Source organism: Labrus bergylta, chromosome 16 (genome assembly GCF_963930695.1).
Source record: "Labrus bergylta chromosome 16, fLabBer1.1, whole genome shotgun sequence".
In the NCBI taxonomy this organism is placed as follows: Eukaryota; Metazoa; Chordata; class Actinopteri; order Labriformes; family Labridae; genus Labrus; species Labrus bergylta.
The window spans coordinates 25387022-25411824 of NC_089210.1; the positions used below are offsets into that span (position 1 = coordinate 25387022).

General features: G+C 39.2%; 2 protein-coding genes across 7 annotated transcripts in view; one reads left to right on the top strand and one right to left on the bottom strand.

Moving 5' to 3' along the window:
- Positions 1-21881, bottom strand: part of brd4 (bromodomain containing 4) — a 29769-nt gene extending 7888 nt beyond the window's left edge. For 2 of the 6 annotated variants that reach the window (XM_065964367.1, XM_065964365.1), the window contains exons 1-9: positions 13933-14560; positions 5043-5424; positions 2952-3089; positions 2720-2855; positions 2267-2607; positions 1716-2099; positions 1493-1621; positions 689-919; positions 367-614 (exon numbers count right to left, since the gene is read on the bottom strand). In XM_065964367.1, the coding sequence (XP_065820439.1) occupies positions 367-614; positions 689-919; positions 1493-1621; positions 1716-2099; positions 2267-2607; positions 2720-2855; positions 2952-3089; positions 5043-5424; positions 13933-14030 (2087 nt within the window). In that variant the 5' untranslated portion in view covers positions 14031-14560. Of the gene's footprint in view, positions 1-366; positions 615-688; positions 920-1492; positions 1622-1715; positions 2100-2266; positions 2608-2719; positions 2856-2951; positions 3090-5042; positions 5425-13932; positions 14562-21782 lie in introns of those variants that run through there. The other 4 variants (XM_065964368.1, XM_065964369.1, XM_065964366.1 and 1 more) reach the window with 4 other exon arrangements.
- Positions 21882-22454: 573 nt separating this feature from the next.
- On the top strand, positions 22455-24104 carry pet100 (PET100 cytochrome c oxidase chaperone). Its single transcript, XM_020640925.3, has 4 exons — positions 22455-22583; positions 22779-22865; positions 22986-23018; positions 23245-24104. The coding sequence occupies exons 1-4, from the start codon at positions 22557-22559 to the stop codon at positions 23332-23334; spliced, it is 237 nt and encodes a 78-aa protein (XP_020496581.1). The 5' UTR covers positions 22455-22556; the 3' UTR covers positions 23335-24104.
- Positions 24105-24803: the final 699 nt, after the last annotated feature.

Sequence of the window (24803 nt, forward strand, 5' to 3'; positions counted from 1 at the left end):
ATGTAAAATAGTATGTTTTTATAAGTAAAAAAAAAAGTGAAAAGTTATACACACATCTAAAAACAAAGCCCTAAGTGTTATACAACTTAACACACATTTTTAACTTTATAGTTGAAATAGCATATTGAAGACCACCTAGCGAAGAATGCACCATAAACTGTAAGAAATCAACAAATTGCCCTACGTTAGACAATAAAAAAAACTGTATGCAAATATCTTCAACTTGGAAATATCCCCAAAATTACACATATAAACAGAAAAACACAACAAGGTGGACACCAAATTAAGAAAGGGTAATAATGAATTGTGCAAACTCAAGCTGCTCCTAACTGCACAACATGGAGAAAGTACAAGAGAAATATGTACCTGGGTTTCTTCTTGGGTACAACTTCTTTGATGTTATTGTTATTGGTCTTTGTCTTCTTGGACAGCTGTGGAACAGGTGTAACATCCTGGATCTCGTCTATAAGGCCAGGCATGCCCCCTTTCTTCTTATACTTGTCTTTTTTCTTATCCTTTTTTTCCTTCTCTTTTCGCTTTGGTTTGCTGGCTTGTGGTTGGGACAGGGCAGCCAGCTGCTCGTGGACAGCTTTCAACTGTGTCAAGAGAAGAGACTAGTTCTCAACATTGAAAGACAAGGAACGGAACACAAGTTTGCCCCCACCACCTTACTTAGCTACTCACTGACCTGTTCCTGAAGCTCAGCCAATCTCTGAGCTCTTTCCTCTTCAGAGTCATCTGTTGAAGATTCAGATTCGGAAGACGAGTCACTGGAGCTGTCTGAAGACGAGGCGACATGGGCGAGAGGTGGCTGGGGCTTAACAGGGGCAGGATGGTGAAGACTAGGGGCTGGGTTAGAAACGAGAGGCTTGCTCTCAGGTTCATCTGGCATCTTGGCAAAGCGCATTTCAAAGACATCCTAAAATTAGACACAAAAAATAAAAAAGCTGTCAAGACATTACAGCAATAAACATATTTTGGTATGGACATTTTTAGTTTGAGAAATACTGGTCAAGTAAAAACATAAACATATACAACAAATAATTGTTTACTTTATTTTTCTAGTAAAAGAAACAAATTTAGCAAACAATTAAATTCAAACAAATTATGGGTCCCGGATAGCCTAGCAGTTATGTAGCGCCCAATGTACGAAAGCTGCAGTCCACATTTCAGCACCCATAGGTTCGAATCAGACCTTGAGCCTTTCCTGCATAACATCCCCCACTCCAATCATCTCCTTTCTCTCTTTAATTACGGCAAATTAGCTCATTTGTCTCTGAGAGTGAGGATTTGCAAGTTAGAGTTTAATTGATGCTCGAGACCCATAAAATAATAAAAAATTCTGAGATACAGGTCTTCCCCTTAATACAAGACAAACAATACAAATCCTGATGGCTAAACACTTTTTTGTCTTTTAACAAGATTGATTCAAGTCTACATAGATGAACTGCCCACCATGCCCAACATTGTTTGCATCCGAGAAAACATTTACCTGTAGCTTCCGTGCCATAGCTACCACCTCATGGTCTGGTGGATTATACTTGTAGCAGTTAGAAAACATTAATCGTACATCAGCAGCAAACTCCTGGGGTTCCCGGTATTGCCTGTTCTCCAACTTAGCCTATGGAACAAAACAAGAATATTAAATACTTGCAGTGACAGAAAACCCTCTCTCCTATTGTTTTGTGATACTGTTGACAAACTATTCAACACACCTTGATGGAGCTGAGGTCCATTGGATGTTTAATGATTTCATGATAATCATGTAGTCCCAGTGCATCCACGTCAACAGGTGAGTAAAAAGGCCAGGCATAAGCAGCATGCTTCTTGGACAGCATGTCCCTAACCAAGCTTGCGCAGTATCCCAGTTGATCCTGTGGTTTTGGGCTATGACCTCCACTAGGTGCACCCAGTCCTATCCCAGTGCCTATTTGATGCTGGGAGTCTGGAGCTTCCTTCTTTAGAAGTTTTGTAGGTCGGGTACTCTCTCGCCTGGGCAGCGTCTTCCCAGATTTAGACTCTGCTGGTGAAGACTCACTCAGTTGGTCATTCGCTGTGGGAGTTGTAGTGTCTGCTTTCCTTTTCTGGCTCTTTCTTTGCTAGATAAGTGTAATATGAAGAAAGCAGAACATTTAGCATAAGTGCAAGCAAGGTTGTGATAAGAATGAGATGCTGAAACTTAAACACAACTTTTTAATTCTTGCAAGCATGGTCAAAAAATGTGCCTGACTACCCATGCCTATTTCCCTGTATTGGTCATACTTACTTTGGTCATAGTTATAGAGTTCTGCAGCATGGGGGCAGGGCTCTGGATGGATGCTGGGGGAAGGACAATCTGAGCAGGGGGAGGCACAGAAGTCATGATGGGAACTTGGGGAGCACAGTCTGATTGGCCCAGGGAGTAGGGAGCGCCAAGCTGTGGCGCATGGCTTGACAACATTGGGGGCACTAGGGTTGGCATGGCCTGCATCAAAGGCTGGGGAGGTAGTGAAGGCGGACCCTGCACTGGTGCTCTGATTTGGGGTGGTGCTGAGAGATTTGACAGACCGCGTGTTTGAGGAGTCGTGGACGATGCATCCATGATGGCCCCAGGTTTTAAGTTCAGACCTAGGTGAGAAAACATAACACCAGGACAAACATCCCATTCACAGAGTTAAGCTCAAAAACAGCTTGTGGTGACAACAAATGTGTCATAGATACAAAAAGGTATACCACATACCTGCATCCCTTCGGCCCCTGCCACGTCCCTTCCCTGTCATGACAACAATCTCTGTTTCTTCCTGAGGCATTTCTGTGATCTTTTGAAGGAAAGCCTTCTCCAGAGCCTCAGCCATTAAAACAATGTCATCTCCAGGCTGTGGAGGGAAACAAACACATTGAGATAAAGCAGACAAATTTCAGAATCCTTGACATTTTTAATGCAAGAACGGCTCCAGTATATAACTAGTTACCTTGTTGTATATGTAGCAGTTTGAAAACATCTGGTTGAAGTCTTGAATACATTCTTGGGCATTCCTGTAGTAACTGTTCTCAAGCCTTTTCTTGATTGTTCCCATATCCATAGGATTTTTGATTATTGTGTAGTAGTCCTGAAAAGGTTGTAATAAAAGTTATTATTGATGCTATCTGTAAACATTCATAGAAACATATCTTTATGGGCTATTGCACCAACTTCATATCAGCTCCTACCCTTACCAACAAATAAATCCTAAATATGAATTAAAAGGATTCAAGTTTTTGAAAAATCTAATTTCAGGATGTGCTGGAATGGCCAAACATTTCACCCCTACTTTTTCCTGCCAGCCCACAAATAAAATTTCCATTTGAAGTCGGGTGATCTGAAGAAGAAAAACCAATTACAGCAATCATCTTGCAGATAATGAGGCAGCTTCATAGTCTTCTCTGCTCACCAGTTCATTATTCTCTGTTCTTACATCCAACAATCCATAGCCTTGATATGAAGTTCACATATTGTCAGTATCGCGTCCAACTTTGCATTGCCCTCAATCTTGGATATCTTGTAAGCATTTATGATTTAGGATTTTTTTTAAGGTCATGGCCTGCCTCCTGAGACCCACTGAACCGTCTGCTAGGTTGAAATTTCAGGACAGGTTGTCGTGACATTTTCTAGAAATTTTCAGCAGCGAGTATGTGATCACTCGAAGAGATTCTTTGTCTTTTGTTTTTTTTCTTCTTCCAATGCTTAGATTTAAAACGACACTCATTAGAGCAAAAGATCTTTAAAAAGCATGCCATTGGTTTTTCCACACTCTCTGGAATTAAGTTTTTCTTTAATAAGCATAATATATCCTAAGGTCAAAGGCAGGTCAAGAAACACAAAAACACTCAGCTCTACAAGAAAAACCGTAGAGCTGCATTATTACTGCAGAAATATCTGAAGCCAGGAAAAAAACCTCAACCTATGTTGCATGTTATGTTTAGAGTACGACTACGTGCGTACTTGTTTTTGACGTTTTACCCGATTAACGTTTCATAAATCGCGCACCTTCAAACATGTTGTTTAAATAGTTCCAGTCAGTTAGCGAAGATGTGAAACCAAGCTTTCTGGGTTTGCCTAACTGAATATAGCTAGTAAGACAATAATTAACGGTACAAAGAGAAGTATAACTTCCCCAGGGACAGCTCCAGCCTTATTCTACATACACACATGTGCACAGCAAAAACAATTACTTTCCATCTGCTACAGTAACTCTCACAGAGCTCGACACATTACTCCAAAAGGCGAAACGAATTTACATTTTTTAAGACGACGATATGTGGCTTTAAACTTGTATATCATAGAAATACTAGTTGGATGCTTTACTACATGAGCTTAAAGCCATGTTCTCCATGAAGACAGAAAACAGGCAGTCTTGTATCACATTATTTTGCTAGCCCTGTTAGCACATGTGGATTTCATGATACCAGAGTGGAGAGGATTAACCTGCCAATGACCAAAATGGTGACTGGAGATACACTTCAATTAATTTTTGTGGAAGGAAAGGGCCTTCGCGAGCTGATGCTGTTAGTCGAGTGGGAGTACAAGCAACCACCAAGGAGAACAACAGCTACAAGAGTTGAAAAGATGTATGAGCAGAACTGCAAAGTGTCTGTTACTAAAGACTTGTGGACAACTCTCTCCACAGAGTAATATGTTCAGAACTGGAATTTGAAGACATCTGTCCTACAGTAAGCAGGACTGATGAGCGACACGCCCAAAGAAATACAGCGGGCTACCGGGAGGTCCATGTCAGACATATTTTTTTGACGATAAATATAAATATATAAAATGATACTTGTTTGTGAGGTAATGAGTACTCAGGGATTTAGAATCTAAATACTCGAGTACTCCAAGTTTTAAATGACTGTAAATGTCCATCCCTAGTGCTTTAACATGATCAAATGCAAAAAAACCATATTGAGCAACTTATATGTGTAATTGAATGAAAGCCAAGTGATCATGTGGGTGACACATAATGTGTTAATGACAGTTTTAAGGTGCGTATGTAGCATCCTCACATACAAACAAAGCCAGTACTCACAGGCAAGTTAAGTTTTATTGCATCCACGGGTGAATGAAAGGGCCAGGCAAACTGGTGCTTCCAGAGGGCTTTTACCACCATCTTGAGCAGGTATTGCAGCTGATTGGTCTGGCGCTTTGGCCTACTGGGATTAATATACTCTGGGGGTGGGGGGTTGCCCATTGACTGGGCCTGCCCCTGGCTGCTGCTGCTGCCCGACATCTGCGCTGCATCCACGCCGTCCCCCATTCTAACAGGGTTGGACGTGGGCTCGGGCCCCGGAGCGGGAGCTGGAGCAGGGGCAGGGGTTGTGGTGTTGGCAGGACACCAGTTCAGTCTTGGCCCCGGCACAGACTCCACTGACAGAGCACCGCTGATCCCATTGCACTCCTCGCTGGACTCTCTGAAGGGAGAAATAGCAAATTGTCAGTAACATGCCCACGAACACACTCTTCAGCAAAATATCCTGCAATTTGTTGGATTAAATTTGGCTATCAAGTTTAATATCAAGCTTGCTAAATAAATGTGTACAGTCCCTGTAACCACCAGACTAAAGAAGATAACTTTTTTATTCAATAGAAACTTAACCTCTTCGTTAAGCTCCCTTATTTGCATTATATATCAGAGTACTGTTTACCAGTATGTCTGTATACTTGTGTTTTTAGGGACTTTCCTGCACTTGCACACAACATTGCTGCATTTTGTGTCAACCTGCACTGAGTGGTTTGCCATAACTGACGTAGGGAGCAGTCATAATGAAAATCCTACTCCAACTAGTCATGTTGCTTTAAGGATAAACTAAAAAGAGTTAAAGAAAAGTTTTTGATGCTTTAAAAAAAAAAAAAGAAACTGGAAAGGATCACTGTCAAAAGAAGAAGGCAATTAAAAGGTGAGGAAAATCAAGATGACCATTGGTGAAGCTCTTCCTTGTTGAATAAAACTGATAGAAGAGAAGAGAGTTGACAGAAATTGCAATAATACTTTTGTTTTCACCACTAAGGGGTAGACAAAAATATGCACTGTGGGTTTGAATGATGTCTTGCCCTTTGCTCTTTTCTCAAGTCAATGAATATGATGAGTCTTGGTAGTCTGCTCTTGAATGCATATAGCACACAACAGTAAATTTTTCATATCAAAATTTCTCCATTTGATTCAGAAAAAGGGTTGCACCAGAAAACTGTACGAAGCATCTTAGCTCTAATCGATCAGCACATCTATAATTACCTGCTATGGCTTGCTCTCTGTCACACATGGACACTACACAGACTGCATACCAGGCTGCTTGCTTGGATGTAAATTTAAACTGTTGTTCAGTTGTTTTGGGCATTTTCATTCCCACATAAATCTCTTCAAGGTTTAGTCTTCAAAGCAAGGCATGGGTAATGGGGGTTAATGACACCCCACCTTTAAGTGTGGCTGTTCAAAGCAGTTTCAACACTTCAGACTTCTTAAGTGGTCAATTAACACCAAGCATGTTCTAGTAAGCATTCCCTTGACATGTGTGTCATGCCTCATGGCACTCTGAGGTTTCCTGATACATAAAACAATGAATCTGGCAACAATCTGGCCCTGGCTCGCTGGATTGTTTTCATTTTCATTCACTGTACTGTGTCACTTTATTTTTGTTGCATTTTTATGACCTAAAAATAAAATACAAACACTGTTATTGTCTTGCTGTTGACAATGATTTGTTTTAAAAATATGACTTAAGAGTATTTAAATCGTAACCACATTGAAAGGCACAGGTTTTTCTGTAGGTATTTTTTCATGGATTGTTGTCTTCTCACGCTGTCTCAAGACCAGGGACTGTTTTGGGGTGTGGGCAAACATTTAAATAAAATGCGTGGGAAGTTTAGCATCATCTGACAGCTGAGGGATTTTGTGTTCCCCCATTCACGGCATACACACTAAATAATGTCCTCTCCCAGGCAGCCAGGGATGTCACATTCAAGATACTAACAAAGCCTGTTAAGACAACTACAAGGCCAAATAATAATAATCAGAAACACAAAACCAAAAAAGGATGTGGAACAACAAATATTGTGGATAAAAGCACTAATCATGGATTTGTGATTATAATGCTAGTCTTGCATGATGAAATCCAACCCCACAAAAGGGCTTTAAAGATAAAACACATGTATAGATCTGTGACTGGTCACATTATTGATGAGTCACTCTCTGATAAGAGGCAAGCTGTTTGCATACCACATGATCACTGCATTGGCCTCCCAGAGGCACTACATAGCAGAGGAGAATGTGACTAACTTGACCAATATGTTGGAAGACAACCAGCACTTAAGTTGCTGGACGCAAGAACACTTAACAAATAGGACCAAAACAAACAAGAACAGAATTTTTCTAGTCTCCATGCAAATAATGTGAATGGCTTTTTTCTCCAAGCTCTCTACATCAAAACATTATAAGCATAAGGGGTGGCAAGTACACACATGGCCACTGTACTTTTCAGAGTGCCTTGAAAAATGATATGGAAAATTCATTAGATAATGTTTGAGAAATATGCTGCATCCACTTTGACAGACAGTAGACTTCATAGCAGATTACATTTTGGATAATGAGACTGACAATTAGTAAAGGCAAACACAGAATAAAAGTATGGAATATTTTCCAAACAGGAATATTTTAACTTGTTGCTTTTCTCCACAACAGATTTCACCAGTAGATGTTGTGTTCCTTAAAACAAAAAGAAAACATGGGTATAGAAGCTTCACATTTTACGTGGTGTCTTTAAACACATTTTTTTCCTTCATGCTGTCTGTCAAAGTGGCACCCCTTTAAGGATTGCGTAGGGGCAATCAATACCAGCCCAAAATATCTTGATACCGATACTGAAACAATACCATGGCAAAAAATAGGACTGGCTTTTCTGATTTAAATCGATTCTCATATGAATGATCTGATATCGATTCATAAAATCCAAAGATTTATCTTTTAATAGGCTATATTCCCTTTACCTTCATCCATTCAAATCAGTTTGGGTGAAGTGGCCATCCCAAAATTATATGTAGAGGTGAAACACAGCACTGCAAGAGAGTGAGAGGGAGTCACCCTAGCCTAACCTGTGACACAGCTGGACATCCAGAGCAACAGGTTCATACCTGACTGTGCTCATTATATCGACCATGAGTGGAGACTCGCATGTTTTACAGGCAAGGCAAATTCAAACAAGCAACAAGGAAATTAATGTAGCTGAACGTTTTTTCCGAGATGATTTAATAAGTACATTCATGTTACTGCTTTAGGGTACAAGTAAACCTGAACATGTTTATGATAAACTAAAACCTTTTTAATATTTGTTCTCTGGGAATCATAATCATATTGAAACAGAATTGGTATTGTAACTTAAATATCCCTAAATTAATTGATATTGAATCGAATAGAATCGAATTGGGACCTTTACGAATCGGAATCGAATCGATTCAGACATTCAGTGGTGATACCCAGGGCAGCCCTAGCAAAAAACTAAAAGCACCAAGAAAAGTAACAGTCCTGATATAACAAAAATAAAGGACTTTCAAAGGGGACAACAAATTATAGGTTAGGGTTAGGTCTGGGTATTTACCACAAGACATGACGATATATTGCCATATCGAGTTTTTTGAGCACAGCTCTAGTACATTTGAGCTGTTTTAAAACATAATTGTATACATCTAATCCAAAATAAAATTGTACTGCTCTTTTCAGTCTTTTTGCATCTTTTGAGACTTTCTGTTGCTTTCAAACACAGCCGGAAGGAAAGGCTCCCTCGATTAGTTGGTTGCAGATTTTGCTGGAATCTGTTTGTGTGTCTTGGGGGGTGGGGGAGATATATAAATGATGTAAATGTTAGTTTTTGTCTAACAGTCTGGCACTAAGTGATTATAAAAGCTCAAACCCAGGAATATTAGCCTACACTACAGCATTGCATTAAAGTAGACTAAACATAAAATACAAATACCTCATAATTAACAGAGGTCTCCTCTCTGTATGTATGTATGGGGGCATGTAATTACATTTCCCAGTAATTACACAATTTCACAGTTTGGGATCAATAAAGTAATTCTATTCTATTCTATATAATTATGTTACTTATCCCATTGGCTAAACAACCTGACACCCTTTAAATTCCTTAAACAAGTAGGCATGTCTGTCGTCGAGATGTTTTGCCAAATTGTATGTGTTGGCTCCCCTGGTCTGCGTGGGTTGAAAACATATTTTACACACAGGCTTTGTGGTGTACGTGGGGTTAACCTGACTATCGCCTCAGTGAAATAATGTCATATTTCAGTCCGTGAATCTGCTTTGTCAACAAGTGGTGGACAGTCGGCAAGAGCCGTATCCAAACCGTTAGCAGCCATGGCTCTCTTTCTGCTTCTCACAATAAAAATATACAAATGTTTGGCACTCCCACAATGCAACTTTAGCATTTCAACTAGACTTAAAGACAAAATATGCAGATTCCAACACCAGGGGGCTCTCAATCAATAATACAATAACAAACAATCGCGTTGAGGCTGGTGGGGAAGTTCACTCTGCTGTGCTTGTTATGTTGATATGTTTTGTCATGTTTGATAAATGTTTCAAAGTGTTTCTTATATTTTGACCACCGTGGTACATCAACATTATTTCAAAACACATTTTTTTATTACATATTATTTATATTTTCAATAATGGCTTTATTTCCAAAGTTGACAGAATATTAAAGTGTTCAAGTTTGATAAATGCATGTGATGCAGAAGATGTTAAATATATGAGTAATTGCGGTTTTTTACGACGTACACAATTGGGAAAAAATTCAGGGAAAGACAAAAAACCACATGTAAGACAAAAATGTCTTTTAGCGACCAGACTAACAATCAATGATCACTTCCCAGGCTCTCTGCAACAAGTTCATTCGCTAACCTGAAACATTATCCAGGCCCATCAGCTAATTAGCTAGATACCCTACTTGCTCACAGAGGTGAGACGGTTGTTTCAAACTAAATGCATATAGTCATGACAACAACTTGCCACCAGAGATTCAATGATTTCAATTTCTTTGGCTGATTCAGATTTCTCAATTTTTTTCAAGGTCTGATGCTGATCCCTATTTGCTTCCTATTCTGTGCTTGCTTTCCAATATAAAAGACAGCAGAAACAAACACTATTTGTAACTTTTCTTTAACAGGAATTTAATTTAATATTTAAAACATTTAATGTTGATTAACCTTTTTTATATTAAAAAACAAATCTTCAAAACTGCTCCAGGTTACATGACAGGTTTCCTGACTAGATGCTCAAACATTCAACTCTCCTCATACACCAGAATATCTCACCTCTTTCTTTTCTTCCTCACTGTGTATGCGCTGCTAGTTTAGTTCATCAGCAGTAGGATTACACATGTACATGTTTGTATGACAAGTTTTGGTAAATGTCATGATAAACAGATCTGCAAACATCAAACACCAACATCAACAAACAACATACGGTTGCCACGAAAGCCCTACCTCATGGAGCAGAAACTTTACTGCAGGAAGTATAGCAAAAGAAAGAGAAAAAAAATTTCTTTAAAGATATTGTTTAGACCAGGAGTGTCCAAAGTGCGGCCCGAGGGCCATTTGCGGCCCTTGAGGGGATTTTTTGCGGCCCGTGACATCAAATGAAGAATCAGAAGATTTTGGCCCGAGGCCTTGATTAAGATTGGCACATTATCTTATTTTTCTTTTTCATGTTAACAAGGGCTGAACAATATTCCTAAAATAGAAAATGTTCAGTAACATGTATGTTGTTTTTTTAAATCTACAGCTTTTACTATTTTCCACATTTTTTTTGTAAACTATGAAAAAAAAACATATGCAAAGACTGTTGTTTAACCATTTAATGACCTGAGCTAAATGCAGAAAACTTTTCCAAAAAAAAAAAAAAGAACCACGTTACAGGCTTGATTCTGAGAAAAAACTTATTTGGAGTTATCCTTGATGTTGATATCAGTAGTGTCATTATATTGAACAATTCAATATGTTAAATACTAAGTAGTCAACAAAAATAGTTGCTGACAAATTTAATTGTCGATCATCCGTTGGTTACGCCACTGTGCATGTTTTTATGCTGTGTATGAACATAACATTGTTTTCTGGAGTTGCTGAGTGGAGTGAGCGATCTTGCATCCTTACTATCTCTGCTAATAGTTAAGTATGCAAAACAGCAACCGGCAAGCAACAGAAAAACAAAACGTAGCTTAATTTTGGCTGCAGATGTAACACCATCGAACTCTACAACTCCTAGACTCAAAGTATTTCACCCTCGACACTGCAAATTAAAACGTTAACCTGAAGGGCTGAAGTTGTGGTAAACCCGCTTCCATATGTGGAAGGCATTAAAGCATATCAGACTAGATCGGCAGATGGCCTCAACAGAAGTCAATCAAATGGTCTACTTTCGTTTTGCTGCATGTCCTATGCCACTCACAGTTCTTGAATAACAGCTGACCTTTGACCTGGATAACATCAATCCGGAATGATGTGGAATGTTTTCCAGGGGCAGAGTGGTTTTGGTTTCGGGCGGAGGATGCACATTAACAGCAAGTAAATGTGGTCATGTGTGCAGCATCACAGTTACACCTACATCAAAGTGCTTGGAATAACATAATACCCACGTCTGCATCCACTATTAAAATAAACTATTAATAATTCATGTGTAGGGTGTGAGTAGATTTCGGGCAAAGATAGGCCTGTAGATTTCACTTGGGGCACTCAGCTGAGTAAGAACGAGGGTTCATGTCTTGCCTAAAAGGAAAGGAATAAATAATAAATATATCCAGTGACAAGTCCATGATCACCACTCCTTTCCTTCACAATGGCCTTTTACAATTTTGATACAACCACCTTCAACCCTTCTCAAGGGAGCAGCTCCTTGGAATGATTACACTGATGCTATTATTTGTTTGAACTAATTTATTTAGTGTTTCTATTTAATTTTAAGTTTTTCTCCCCTTGGCTAATGAGGAATATGAAGGTTATGTATTAAAAATAGAAGAAGGTTTAGGTTTATTCAGTTTAAATATTCAGGTGGAGATATTAAGTTAAGTTAAGTTACACTATTGCATGATTGCCATTAGAAACCAGTATGATCTTTTATTAAGACCATTGCACAAAAATGGGGCAACACTGGCTTTGTGTCCCCTTGGCATCAATTAATCGTACGTTGACAGCAAACACCTACACTGAGCTGAGAATTAGCAACTGTGATCAGAACTTTGATGAGGCCAAACTCAACCTTATTTCATATGACATGAATGCAGGGTGGCGTTTTGCTATGCAGCTGCATTGTTAGACTGCTGTCAGGCTTATTTACATTTTCCTCAAAAAAAGATTCCCAGAGGGCAGAGGCATAAGACGATTGTACTTTAGAGATGTGCAGGACAAGATCAGCAAAGAGGAAAATAAGGGGAAAGACTAAGAAACAAAAAGCTAAAATGGACAGTGAGGGATAATTAGCTTAAAGACAAATCAACCTTGATCAAAAATTCATCATGAATTCATCATCTTACTTCTAAACCAGTATGTATTGTTTGTGTGCATATGTGGTATGACATGTATTTTAATTATTACATTGCATTACATAACGTTTTACAACTAGCCACTATGTCAGAGGTGGGGCCATTAGCATTGCAGCTTAACTGTTAACAGTAGCCCTATTCAGACTACAGTTTCAAGCTGGGATATTAACACCCCTGTGACTTTTTGCCTTCAATCTCACACAAGGAGGGAAAACATTTTTCTTTAATTTACTTATTTAAAAAAAACAGACCGTTTTTTTTCTTGTTTCTAAAATTATAACATATTTTAAATACATGTAATGTTGAAAGTAGATATGATTAGCGGAGATAGTAGGGGTACATAAATGACGTTCCTTTGTGTACACACAACCTAAACATCTGTAACACAACAAAGTGTGTTTTACACACAGCCTGGATGACAAGGTGATGTCCACACAGCAAAATAAAGCCCCTACTTCAATTGAAATTGTACAACACAAACTAAATGCAATCAAATGAATATTCCTAGACATAATAAATATGTATAAAAATGAACATTTCCAACACTGACAACCATGTGTCATCGGTGATTGTATGTGGCTGCCTTGTTGAGTACCTCTGAAACCTTTCAAGAAAAACAAGTGTTGCCAAGGTTTCTATGGAAACAGTAGACTTCATGGCCGGTATTTTTAGCTAGATGGTTTCAAAACCTAGTTTTGAAAGCTTACGCATTGAACTGTAGCATCTAACTCTTGGTCTATCATATTTGTAAATACACAAAAAGTGTTTAAAAAATAATAAATAAAGATTCAACCACCATTCATCAAAAGGATGCAAACTTTTTTTAAGTTCCCTTCATATTGATTACAGGCAGTGACTGAATGAGTCAGTGCATGAGCACACAAACTGACTCAGATAGGCTAACCATGAGTCAGGCTCATTATAACAGGAAAAGGAAGAACCCTGCCAGCTCTTTCAGGCTGAAATTCCAGCTGGTTAGGACAAGCAAGCCAAACCTTACCAGGAATTAGGAGACATTTCTACTACTGCCACACACAACCCCCTGCTTCCTCTGTAGTCCCCCCTTCCCCCTCCCCCCTTGCTCATCAGGAGGTAGAGACTTGCTTCTGCCTGAAATCTGAATAACAATACTTTTCTTAACAAAACACAGAAGACATCTAAAGTTGATTTTTACAACAGGCCATGTAAAACTAAAAATTGTACCAAAAAAATGATAGAACCAGGAACTATCATTGAACACTGTCTTTAATCTCACTTTCGCTTCATCTTTTAACCATGTATTTCATATACTGTGATTCTGTACACAACATGAGAGATAAAAACTGTCTGTTAAATTTCTGAAAACGTGGTAGAAGTGTATCTCAAGGACAACATTACCTTTTCACAGAAACTGAATGTGCAATTTTTTCCAGAAGGGCGTCCAGTTTTTGAAAATCCAGCAAATCATTTGACTTGGCATGCATCTTGTAATCCATTTATGAACAGAAACCAAAAAAGGCCGGAAAAGAATTACATGAAATTTGTTTTCCTTTTTCTCTCATCCAAAACACAGGAGGGATATGTTATCCAGGCGCCAGTATGTATCCTAAAATCCAACCGAACACGGTACGTATCCTTAGTGGAGTCCAAGTACAGTTTGAGAGTGGCTGTAAGTAAAAAGCCCTAGCCTGAAAACAGTGGGTCAAGGCGGGGAGGAAAGGCTGAGGGAGCAGTCAGCCGGCAGGCTGTGTTAGCTGTGTGAACCGGTCCTCTCTCTACCCCATCCCCCTCTCAGCAGTACAACGGCCCAGTTGCCACAGGCCCTTCGTTCCATTGTATGTCCTCTCCAGGGCCTCCAAAACTCAAATGGACACCGGCGCAAAAAGAGGTGAACAAGGGGTAGAGAAGAAGGTGAAAGAGGGGAGAGAGGCTCAGATAAGAGAGGAGCACTTTATTCCTCTAGCTCCCTCTCACCTTCTCTCCTCTCTCTAGCCCGACAGACCAGCATGCAGTTACTCAACAGTAAAAATGGCTCTGCTGCTTCCTCATTCAGGGGAGCTTCAGCCCACACACCCCTCCCTCCCTTTCTCCGACACGCTTGCTCATTCCACCCCTCCTCTTTTTCCCCCATCAATAGCTTGAGATCCTGCTCTTCTCTCTCTCTTGTCTTCTCTCTCTCTCACTCTCTACACCTTTATCACCCCACCCCCTTCCTGTCTTTTCCTCTGTCCATTTTAACATGCCCCACCCCCCACTGACTCTTTCCTCAGAGTAGTCGTGTATGCCTTCCCCCACCAATTTGAAGCCTCTCTTATCTGAGCTCCAGTCTCCCCTTGTAAACCCCCCACATTTATAATTATGCTGGATTAATTCAATACAAACGAGGCTGCCCAAAATATTTTGTTTTGTTTTCTATAAAACCTGTTGAATAAAAACAAATACACCTGAAAACACTGGTTCTGTTTTGGGCCAAACCATAGGGGGCAAACCTACTAGCTTAGGTTATATTTTAATATTCGGTATGTACATATAGCATATTAATTGTGATTTATTTACTAACTTATTTTAGTTTGCGTTACAAAAAAGTTTAATCTGCTCATTTTATTTATGTTCTCTAGTTATTCACTTATCCGCACACACACACACACACACACACACACACATATCTGCACCTCACTTACACATAGCATCTTGTCCTGCTCTGTTGCTTTTTGTAGCTTTGTTTCTTGTGTGCTCTTTTGACATTATTCATTAGCAGAATACTAAAGACACTCAAATAAGATTACCCTTGTATTTAAATGTTTCACTCAACATTCCGTGATCACATCAGGTGATCTGCGTAGGAGGAGGCTTATTTATGACATGTATCACAACAAACATCCTCAACTACAAATGCATGACAGCATCATCAGCAAGCAGCTGAAGAAAAATATTGAAACGAAGGCATGAGAAGCTTTAGTTTTTACATGAGCGTTGCATCTCAATCAGTGCTCCACAGATCAAAAGGAGAGCATAGACTGTAAATATTAATGAATGAAGCCTGAGTGACGTCACCCATCTGTAACTGCAGGGGGCTTTGGAGTCCCATCGATAGGGGTAGCAATCCTGGAAATGCTGTCTCAACCTAACTTTCAATCAACCTGACGACTACAAGCAAGAACTGTCACTGTCCTCTTAGCCTCACCCATTGTGTTAAATTGTACAGACACGGCTGAAGGCTGCTGCAGACAAAGATACATATTGCTAATAACAGGCAACTAGGCAGTGCTGTGGAAATGAGAGACACTATTCCCCCTGTTGAAAGTCTTTGTACTATTAGATTGACTTTAATACTATTTTAAGGTAGAGAAGTTACATATTGTTGCTTTAATACAGAATAGTAGAGACAAGTTAAAGGCAATTTGACAATCTTAAATCCCTTGTGCATACCCACATGCCTTACAGTCTAAAAATTAAGACATAAAACTCCAAGCAATCAGACAGGTAAAATACCTTCTTGTGAAATTATGTTACTTAGTTTAGTGGTGAGTAAAATGCCCAATGTGTCTTTCCTAAAATGAGACAAGCAGCAGCTCCTCTTTGCTGCTGCTGTGTCCTCAACACTTTACTGTCCATATGCCATATGCACCATTCCCAAAGACAATACAGCAGCTGCCAGAGTGACAAAGCTCCAACCTACAGCAATTCAGAGGAGGCCAATCCAATGGCCATGTCACTCGAGGGGTGGTGGTGGGGGTCTTACTCAGACACAAGGAAGGAGGGAGGCATGACAGCCAGAGGAAGGGCAATGTGAAGGAGAGGGTTTCATTCAGACTAGGGGTTGGGTTAGAAGAAGAGACAGTAGTGCAGAGATTGCAGAGATGAGACTCTGCAAGAAAGTCTGAGAACACCTCCATCAATCATCATAGCTCTGGAGCAGCTAAAATCAACAGGGACCCAGAGTTGAAATGCAGAGAACAGGCAATTAGCCAACTTGACATGCTGTGTTTTCTATTCAGTTATAAAACATGGGTGTGTGTTTTGACAGTTATTGTTAATCAATAAACTATGATTAAAAACAAACCTAATTTATTCTCATTAATGGAACATGTTGTATAAACCTATACATGATTGTCAAGTTCAACACACAGTTGGTCTTTTAAGTGAAACATGGAAGAGGGAATATCTCCTACCAATTTAAGGAAGACCTCACTGATTTTAAGCACAAGATTACAAGAGGTTTTCTTGATTAGAGTGTACTGCTCACACTGGGTAATCAGTTGTGTCATATTCCTTTGGACTGTAGGTTCCTTTCTCAAGTTTGAAACATTATCCTTGATGTTATCAACAGATTTATGCATTTGCAAACAGTTGTTGCCACAATCTACATATCAGATCTTTATGACGTGAAATGACGTATGTATGACGTGAAAAAAGTCAGGGCATTTTTCTCAATAGTGGACACAGGCCTACATAGTGCAGTGGCAGAGCTATTTTCCCAACTATTGTTTCGGTCTGGCAACGCGCGCTGTTGCTTTTTGCTCTCCACCCTACTCCGCGGCGAGCTCAGCATGCACAGCGTCCTATCTGAAAGTCCCTTTAGCCTTTTTCTCACCTGCACTCCTGAAAATGTAAAACAGTCTCTTGCCCTAATCATTGCACATCTGCAATAATATTTGTGTGTTGCGGAGAGGGAAAGCTGGTTGGAAAGCAATCCAGACTGTCTTCGCCTGCTGGTCGTACCTGTACACAACCAGACAAACATTTTCTATGTATCATGTGGAATTATTAACATTATGGGAATTTTTCCCGTATTTTTTTGGGCAGTTACAGTAATTTCAGTACTCCAGAAAAAGCTATGCAATCGCGTTTAATCGCACGGCCACCAGTGTTTTCTAATCTACCGCCGATACATTCTCAGGGCTTGTTTTCACCCTAATGGGTGCAAGGTCACTCTGGCAAGCCGGAAGTGACGTTTGACTGCTCTTATGAATACCTAGCTTTAAGTTCACGTGGTTAAGCCTCAAAGTAGTAGTAGGATGGGCAACTTTGGTGACTGCAAGGGCCACATTAATTGAATTCACACTTCCAGAGGGCCAAATTGTAGTATACAAAAACAATTACAATCAATTATGTCTCAAATTTATCAAATATTATTATGGACATATTTCTGGTTTTCATGATTTCATGGCAGATTTTGTCATGTTTTTCCAATTAATTGATATGTAAAAATTGACCTGAGGGCCACGTTGAGGGTTGATGGGGGCCGCCAGTTGCCCACCCCTGTTCTATGATATGCTCTTTACCATCATCTTTTTGTCAAAGTACTTCCATCAAGACATCACTTTTACTAACATGGTGCATCTGTCATAGACTGTGCGTTTGTTGAGTAGGGTGTCCCTTGAGATTTTTATTGTCTAACTTCTTAATTTATTAACAAGTATATTCAGCTAGTTTAACCCAGAAAGTTTGGTTACAACTATTGTAGCCTAAAACAACTCTGTTGTGCTGGTACCTATCCCTAATTCTTAGTGTTGAAACACCCTACATGGTTTGGGGTTCAGGCTGCACATGAGCCGAGGATCGATGGAAAAATTCTAAACATGGTGTAGCCTCTAATAAAATTACCACTAAATCGCTTTGCACAATCTCTGTGAAAAGAAGGCAGCATTTAAGTAGTGCCATCATGTAGACCATCTATAAAAATAGGAAGACATTACATACTTTTAAAATATATTCTTAAGTATATTTGCAGACTTTTACACAGAAACAGCTCGTAAAGCATTGATATTTTATTGTTATTTTATGTTTCAAAAGCTGCTTCATCTCTTCTACCTCCACTCTCAACCTGACTGCTTTCATGAAAGCAAAATGCAGATAGATTTTTCATTTGACGAGTATACTTCAGAGGGATATCTGCCACATGTCTGTACAATAATACTCATGTATAAAAATATCCTGAATTTTAAGCGCATTTAGAGTAGCTGCAGCTCCTCTCTACTGCTCCTCTGCTTTTTGCATGTTGGAGGGTCGCAGGGGGCACACTAAGACACACCAACATACATTGATGCACACACGCACACACACTGGAATGCCAGCCACTACACGGCACGCGCACCTGTTTACTTAAAGGAAAAACGGAACACAGTCCATATGGACAAAGTCTCTATGGATGGGAACACACATAATTGGGTCAAACGGTCAATTCGACTTTTGCCATTAACTTGTTATGTCTGCATTAATCAACAATCAGCAACTTAGCATTTTTTTTCTTCTTTTTTTTGACAAGATTTATTTTTTGGCTTTTTGTGCCTTTAATGGAAAGATAAGACAGTGGATAGAGTCTGAAATCAGGGAGAGAGAGTGGGGAATGACATGAGGGAAAGAAGCCACAGGTGGGATGTGAACCCGGGCCGCCCGCTTGAGACGACAGCCTCCATACATGGGGCGTGCGCACCAACCACTGCACCACAAGCGCCCCAAGCAACTTAACATTTTTAAAGTTATCCCACAGCCTGCTGTAGTCTGTAAACTTATCCATACAGACTGTGTTAAATCGACTTTAAAGAGAACTCTGTTATATCCAAACACTGAAGATATAATGCACACTAAACACACGCTACCCTTTTCACTCACCACAGGAACAGATACACACTTCCGCTAAATGAACAGTCTGGTCATGTGTTCAACTTTGTCAAAGCCAATTAAATTGAGTAACAAGCTAAAGACAAAATATTGTAGATTAAAGCAAATGTATTACTCACAGATTGATTTTTCTTTGAGTTTGTAATTGTGTACTGCAGGGGTGGTTCCAGAGGGTAGCAGGGTGGTCTGGGCACTACTACCTTATAGAAAATAAAATAAAGGCGAGCAAATCAAATTTTTCTATCACTTCTAAATTTCCTGCTCCGATAAAATAATCTGTGATTTAATTTAGACATATCGTGAATTTTCAAGATAAGAGTATAATTAGTAAGAGAATAATTACTTTGGTGTTGGTAAGAGATGCAATTTATGAGTAACACTGTTCTCTATTCCTTCTCTAAGCATGCAATACACAATATGCATGATGGTGATCTGTCCAGAGTGAACAATCTCAGTTGGCGTCATTTTTCAGCACCCCACTTTAAACCTTTATAATTCTGTTACCATGTCTCATGCTATCTGCACACCAAGTTTAACTGAGACAACATTACTGGCAGAACAATGTTTAGAAGAACACTTGGTTCTAACAGGTTGCTAAGGACCAAAAGGAGGGTTCTTTCTGAATATCCTACAGCCTCCAGATATAAAAGATTATTTTTTGAGATAGCCTGAGTAATGTCTAAACAGTGTATGGCAGCTTTTCGGACATAAGAATTACATTTTAGTATTTACACGTTTCTAACTGTTGACGTTCTGTCTATTTTGGATGCATTCCAAATAAAATATTATTATTATTATTATATTAAAATATTATTTGAACTGAAACTATTTTTGTTACTTTTTCATTATCATGAATGGCTGAAATTAGTCAGACATATCATGGAGCAGTGTTTTGTCTTAAGTTATCACATACCATTATGCCATAGACCAAGAGAGACACACACCTTTCCAAAGTGATCAAAGGATGTACACTCACACACACTAGATGCAAATGAGCAGGCAAGATGTTTGCTTGCTCATTTGTTCCTTGACCAAACTCTTTTTTTCATTCAAGGTCATTTACATCTAGGCCAAGGATGGTGTAACCATGGAAACTAAACCAGAGTGAACAAAATCCCCCCAAAAAAGGAATATAAATGATGAGGAGCATAAATAAGTCAATAAAAAGGGCAAACAAATATGTCCTTAGTCTTTGAAATGATAGCGAACACAATTACATCCAAAACTATGATAACTCAGCACACATTTCAGTTAGAAAGCTGTGAATACAGCTATTCTGAGGCATATTTCTAAATATTCAGCTCTGATAACTCATCCAACTATCTGGAAGCACTTATATTTGCCAACATGTTTGATCCTATCCAACCAGAACTTTATTTGTACTATTGTAATAAATAACACAGTTCAGTCATTATATTTACTGTTTGACATGCATGCTTGTTTGCCCTACTGCATAGCACTTCAGTCAGTGGAAAAACTGTTACCAAACAAGTGACACAACTAAATAACAAAGCTGTCTCATGGCTATCATTAGTTCCCAATATTTACAGATATGAGACTGTCAACAAATTGCTTAAGAAGGTGGCATCTATCCATAGGCCAGTTACTACATTGGACCTAGTTTTTCACAGCTTCAGCCTTGGAGCACCTAGAGGCAAAAGACCAAGCAAGCATGTGACAGCAAGTAGAATAGTAGGCTATCTGACATAAAGATAAATCTGTTTGTTGTTTCACTTAAGGCGCCGAGGAACTGTACCATTTAAAAAAGGTTCCACGCTTATAATTTCGGGGTTACTCTTTGCAAGTGGAAACAGAGACCGTTTGCTAAGTAATGGGCCTTTGCATGAGTAATCTGTCTAAACACAACAGTCGGCTGGATGCCACTGCTTTGTGTCTATTTTACCCGGCTATATAAACACTACAGACCTAAAAAACATCTGTCTAGGTAAAGGGCAATTACCAGATAATACGATAAACTGCAGAGTAATGGCTATTGGCGAGCGACCATCGTCGAAGAGCCAAGATCCTGACGTTAGGCCACGGGGCATAGATTATTGCTTGGGTTTCGTAATGGACGTCAGATCTGAGTATAGCAGATTGAACACCTACAAAAGTAAACACATTTTAATTCCAATTTCGTAGCCGGTTTTCGAAATAGACAACATGAATATGTGATGTATTGTTTTCTAGGCTGACTGCATTCTGGTCAAATAGCCCATGTCTGAGTGTGCGCCATCATCACGGCGTCACCGTCTCCCACAACACAAGACAGTCGACGAGCAAACTAGCATTAGATAACCAACACGCTGTTCGTAGCCGCATTTGTCCGGCTATTAGAAGCGTATTTGTGGCAAACATTCAGTGAGATATATGGGGAATATCAGAGAGAGACACAATGTAGGAGCGTTTATTGTGTCTTTTGATAGACAACTGCCAACTAGCTTAAGCTAGCAAGCTCGTTAGCCAGAACAGGCCGCCGTGCAAATGAACAGTCTCTGTGGGCGCCGGTCATCAGCGCTACTCATCAAGAACCACACCGCTGTAACCGGTTTTCTTGCTTTTTGCTCATACAGTATACTGAGACAACATGACTGCCAGAATAATACTGAAACAACGGCGTTTACCTGGGTTTATCAGGTTGCCAGGGCGCGCGGGATCTGTCTCCGAGGATCCTGAACACCTCTCGTTGGCGATGACGTCACGCGTAGGTCTATCGTCGAGGACGTAAAGAGCGTGTCACGGACTGCAACTTTAGCTGATGAGAAGTGGGTTGATGATACTCGACAAAAGCCCTTGAGTAAATTCGACTGCTCATATTCTGTCACACAGTTATTAATTTAACAGAAATCTAAAAATGTTTTATTTACCACAACACGTAATATTTATCCTGACTGTACTTTCAAGTTTGTCTTAAAAATATCAGTGACGGCATGCTACATTTGAAAAGTACTGCGTGTATCGGCGACGTCGACTCAGTAAAATTGACTTGAATGCTGTAGAGCGGGGCCAGTATCCACTACATGGTACTTTGCCCATGAAAAAGTACTTAAAATGCACATAGGGCGACAAATGGCAATAATAACTGGACCAAATGAGTGGTTTGCGGCGCCTCCTAGAGAACAGCCACTGAACTGTCGTTCACAATGCCTTTATTACACCGAAAAGCAGCTGCAATCAAAAAGTAAAATTTACATTTAAATATGTTCAAATTGTTTAAGAACTATATGATAATGGAATAAGAACAACATGCTGTATGCACGTCTATTTTTTAATTCCATTCAACATCGTATTTATTACAACCAAAGTGCTTGCGTCACGGCTTTCCCGGAAGTAATTTGAAGGTCTTTTGCGATGGTTGGATTTTAGATAACTGAAGCAAGCCTACAGTCGATGTGAAAATGGGTGTTAAAATAGAGGTGTTTAGAGTAAGTAACAAATACTTTAACAACGCCACTTATTATGTAGCCTATTAGTAGGTAACTAATGCTTACAATCGTAGAAACCGGCCTAGGTCTTGGTTCGATCCGGCTAGTCACTATTATCAGACTAACAGTAGTCATTGAACAGTTTTCCACTCTCAATCACACGCTCGTTTATTTCTTTGTTTTCGCTTTTAACAGATGATGCTGTATCTATCCTTTCCTGTGGCTATGTTCTGGGTCTCAAATCAAGCAGAGTACTTTGAAGAGTACATAGTAAAGAGAAAGGTCAGTAAATCTGCTTGTTCAGTTCATCATATTTAACTAAGTCGTCAGAGAGACTCGCTTCTCTTGAAATAACAAATGTCTCTTTTTCTGTTCAATTGTGAATTATTTTATGGCAACTAGAGGGAGATCTTCCCACCTGACGAGAAAATGCATGTAAGTGAAATTTCAAGTTCTTCAGTGTTCACACAGTCCATGAAATGTCCAATCAGAAAAAAATGTATACATTTTTAGTAGGCCTAGGAATGCAGAAACAATCGTCAGTACAGTAAACACTTGTCAGGCATTTAACAGTTTCATGTAAATCATTGTCGTAATGACTGTTTAGAGGTGCAGGTAAACAGCATCATATATGATAACATTACACTTTATATATTTTCAGAGGAAAGAGTTGGAAGACTTCAAAGAGCGGATGCGTGTTCGGAAGGAACAGAGAATATTAAAAGAGATTGCTGTGGAAACAGAGAACTGAGGATTATTTTTGGGAAAAAAGCACATCCTCTCTGAGCACCAACAAAGGACTATCAACGTCTTCATGAGCAGAAGAAAACCAAATGGACTGGTCGGAAATTTGTGCATTTAAAATCTCTAAGAAGTTAGCACATCCCAAAGTTGTGCTGGGTACTTTCCAGGGATTCATTTTGCCAATTGATATGTGTATTATTTTGTTGAATTGAATGTGTGACTTTTTCACAAGAGACATTTCAAATATATTATGTTTGAGCTGTTGTCATTGCTGTGTCATAAGATAATTACTGAGTTATACTGTATATGCAGGATAATTTATTGTAAATATCCTAATCTAATGTATTTTGTGAGGTGCATTGCCTACAAAGTGCAATTACATCCTTGGATTTTCTGTCATGTGAAGTGTTTTACAACATAGTATCATTTTGGATATAGGCTTTTTTGAGCCTGGACAAGAGAAATATGCCTTAATACCAATGTGTAAAACAAAGTCATAAACTGATTTGAAGCAAGCTCAAATGTAGGCTCACAGAGGCTCATGTGTTAGCAGTTATTGCCTTTAGGCCATGTTATACACCTGGGTAGCTCTATCTTTTAATTCAAGTTGTTTTATTAGTAAATGCATTTTCCTAAAGTCCCAGTTAATTTAACAGACTACAGCACGTTTATCACGTGATATATGTGTATATTTTTTGCAGTCATTTCAAGGTCCACCTTCACAAGTCTGGTTCCTGTTGCAGATGAGCATTTGCACAATTAAACTATGTCTTATAATGTCTGGGTTGGGTTTTTAAATCAAACAAATCTTCTGTTGTAACTATATAAAGGCTCACATCAAACCATAGAGCCTCTAAGCACTTTGTCTTAGACACTTCCTTGTACCTCGTGCATACATTATATTCACACAAGATATTCCTAATATTTATCAGCCGTAACTTGCTTATGAGTGTATTTACTTGTGGCATTGAGTATGCAATGAATTGGGCTTTTTTGCATCTTGCTGATTTGGGTATATTCAAAGTCACATGTGGTTGTCCTAAACAGTTTCCTTCACAAGACAAAATGTAGCATCTGTGTCAGGTTTGTATGCTGTGAGATTGTATCGTTTTGTGTGTTTAACATTCAAATTAAGATTATGGTATAAAATGCATTAAGATGTAATTGGCTGTCGAATGCTTTTTGGTTCTTGTGAAGGGTAGTAGCCCAGTTTCAGTGTTTAATGATTTACACTCTCCCCCCATCAGTAAAATTACAAGTTCCAGGGAATATTTAGAAAAAACCTGTAATCATCTACGATTTAAGACTTTTATACATTTAATTAATGTATCCTAATCGACACTACCCATGTAGTCGCTTCGCTATCCATTTTGGGAAACTGCGAAAACACAACACAATCACATACCATCGAAATAGCAAATGAGATATTGTAATGATCATATGAGACATGTGGGGGCGCTGCTGCGCTGTACAACG

Excerpts from the sequence above, each read along its gene's own strand:
- pet100 (XM_020640925.3), top strand. The coding sequence starts at position 22,557 with ATGGGTGTTAAAATAGAGGTGTTTAGA. Across the intron at positions 22,584-22,778 it reads TTAAAATAGAGGTGTTTAGA|ATGATGCTGTATCTATCCTT; the intron begins GTAAGTAACAAA and ends CGCTTTTAACAG. Across the intron at positions 22,866-22,985 it reads AGTACATAGTAAAGAGAAAG|AGGGAGATCTTCCCACCTGA; the intron begins GTCAGTAAATCT and ends TATGGCAACTAG.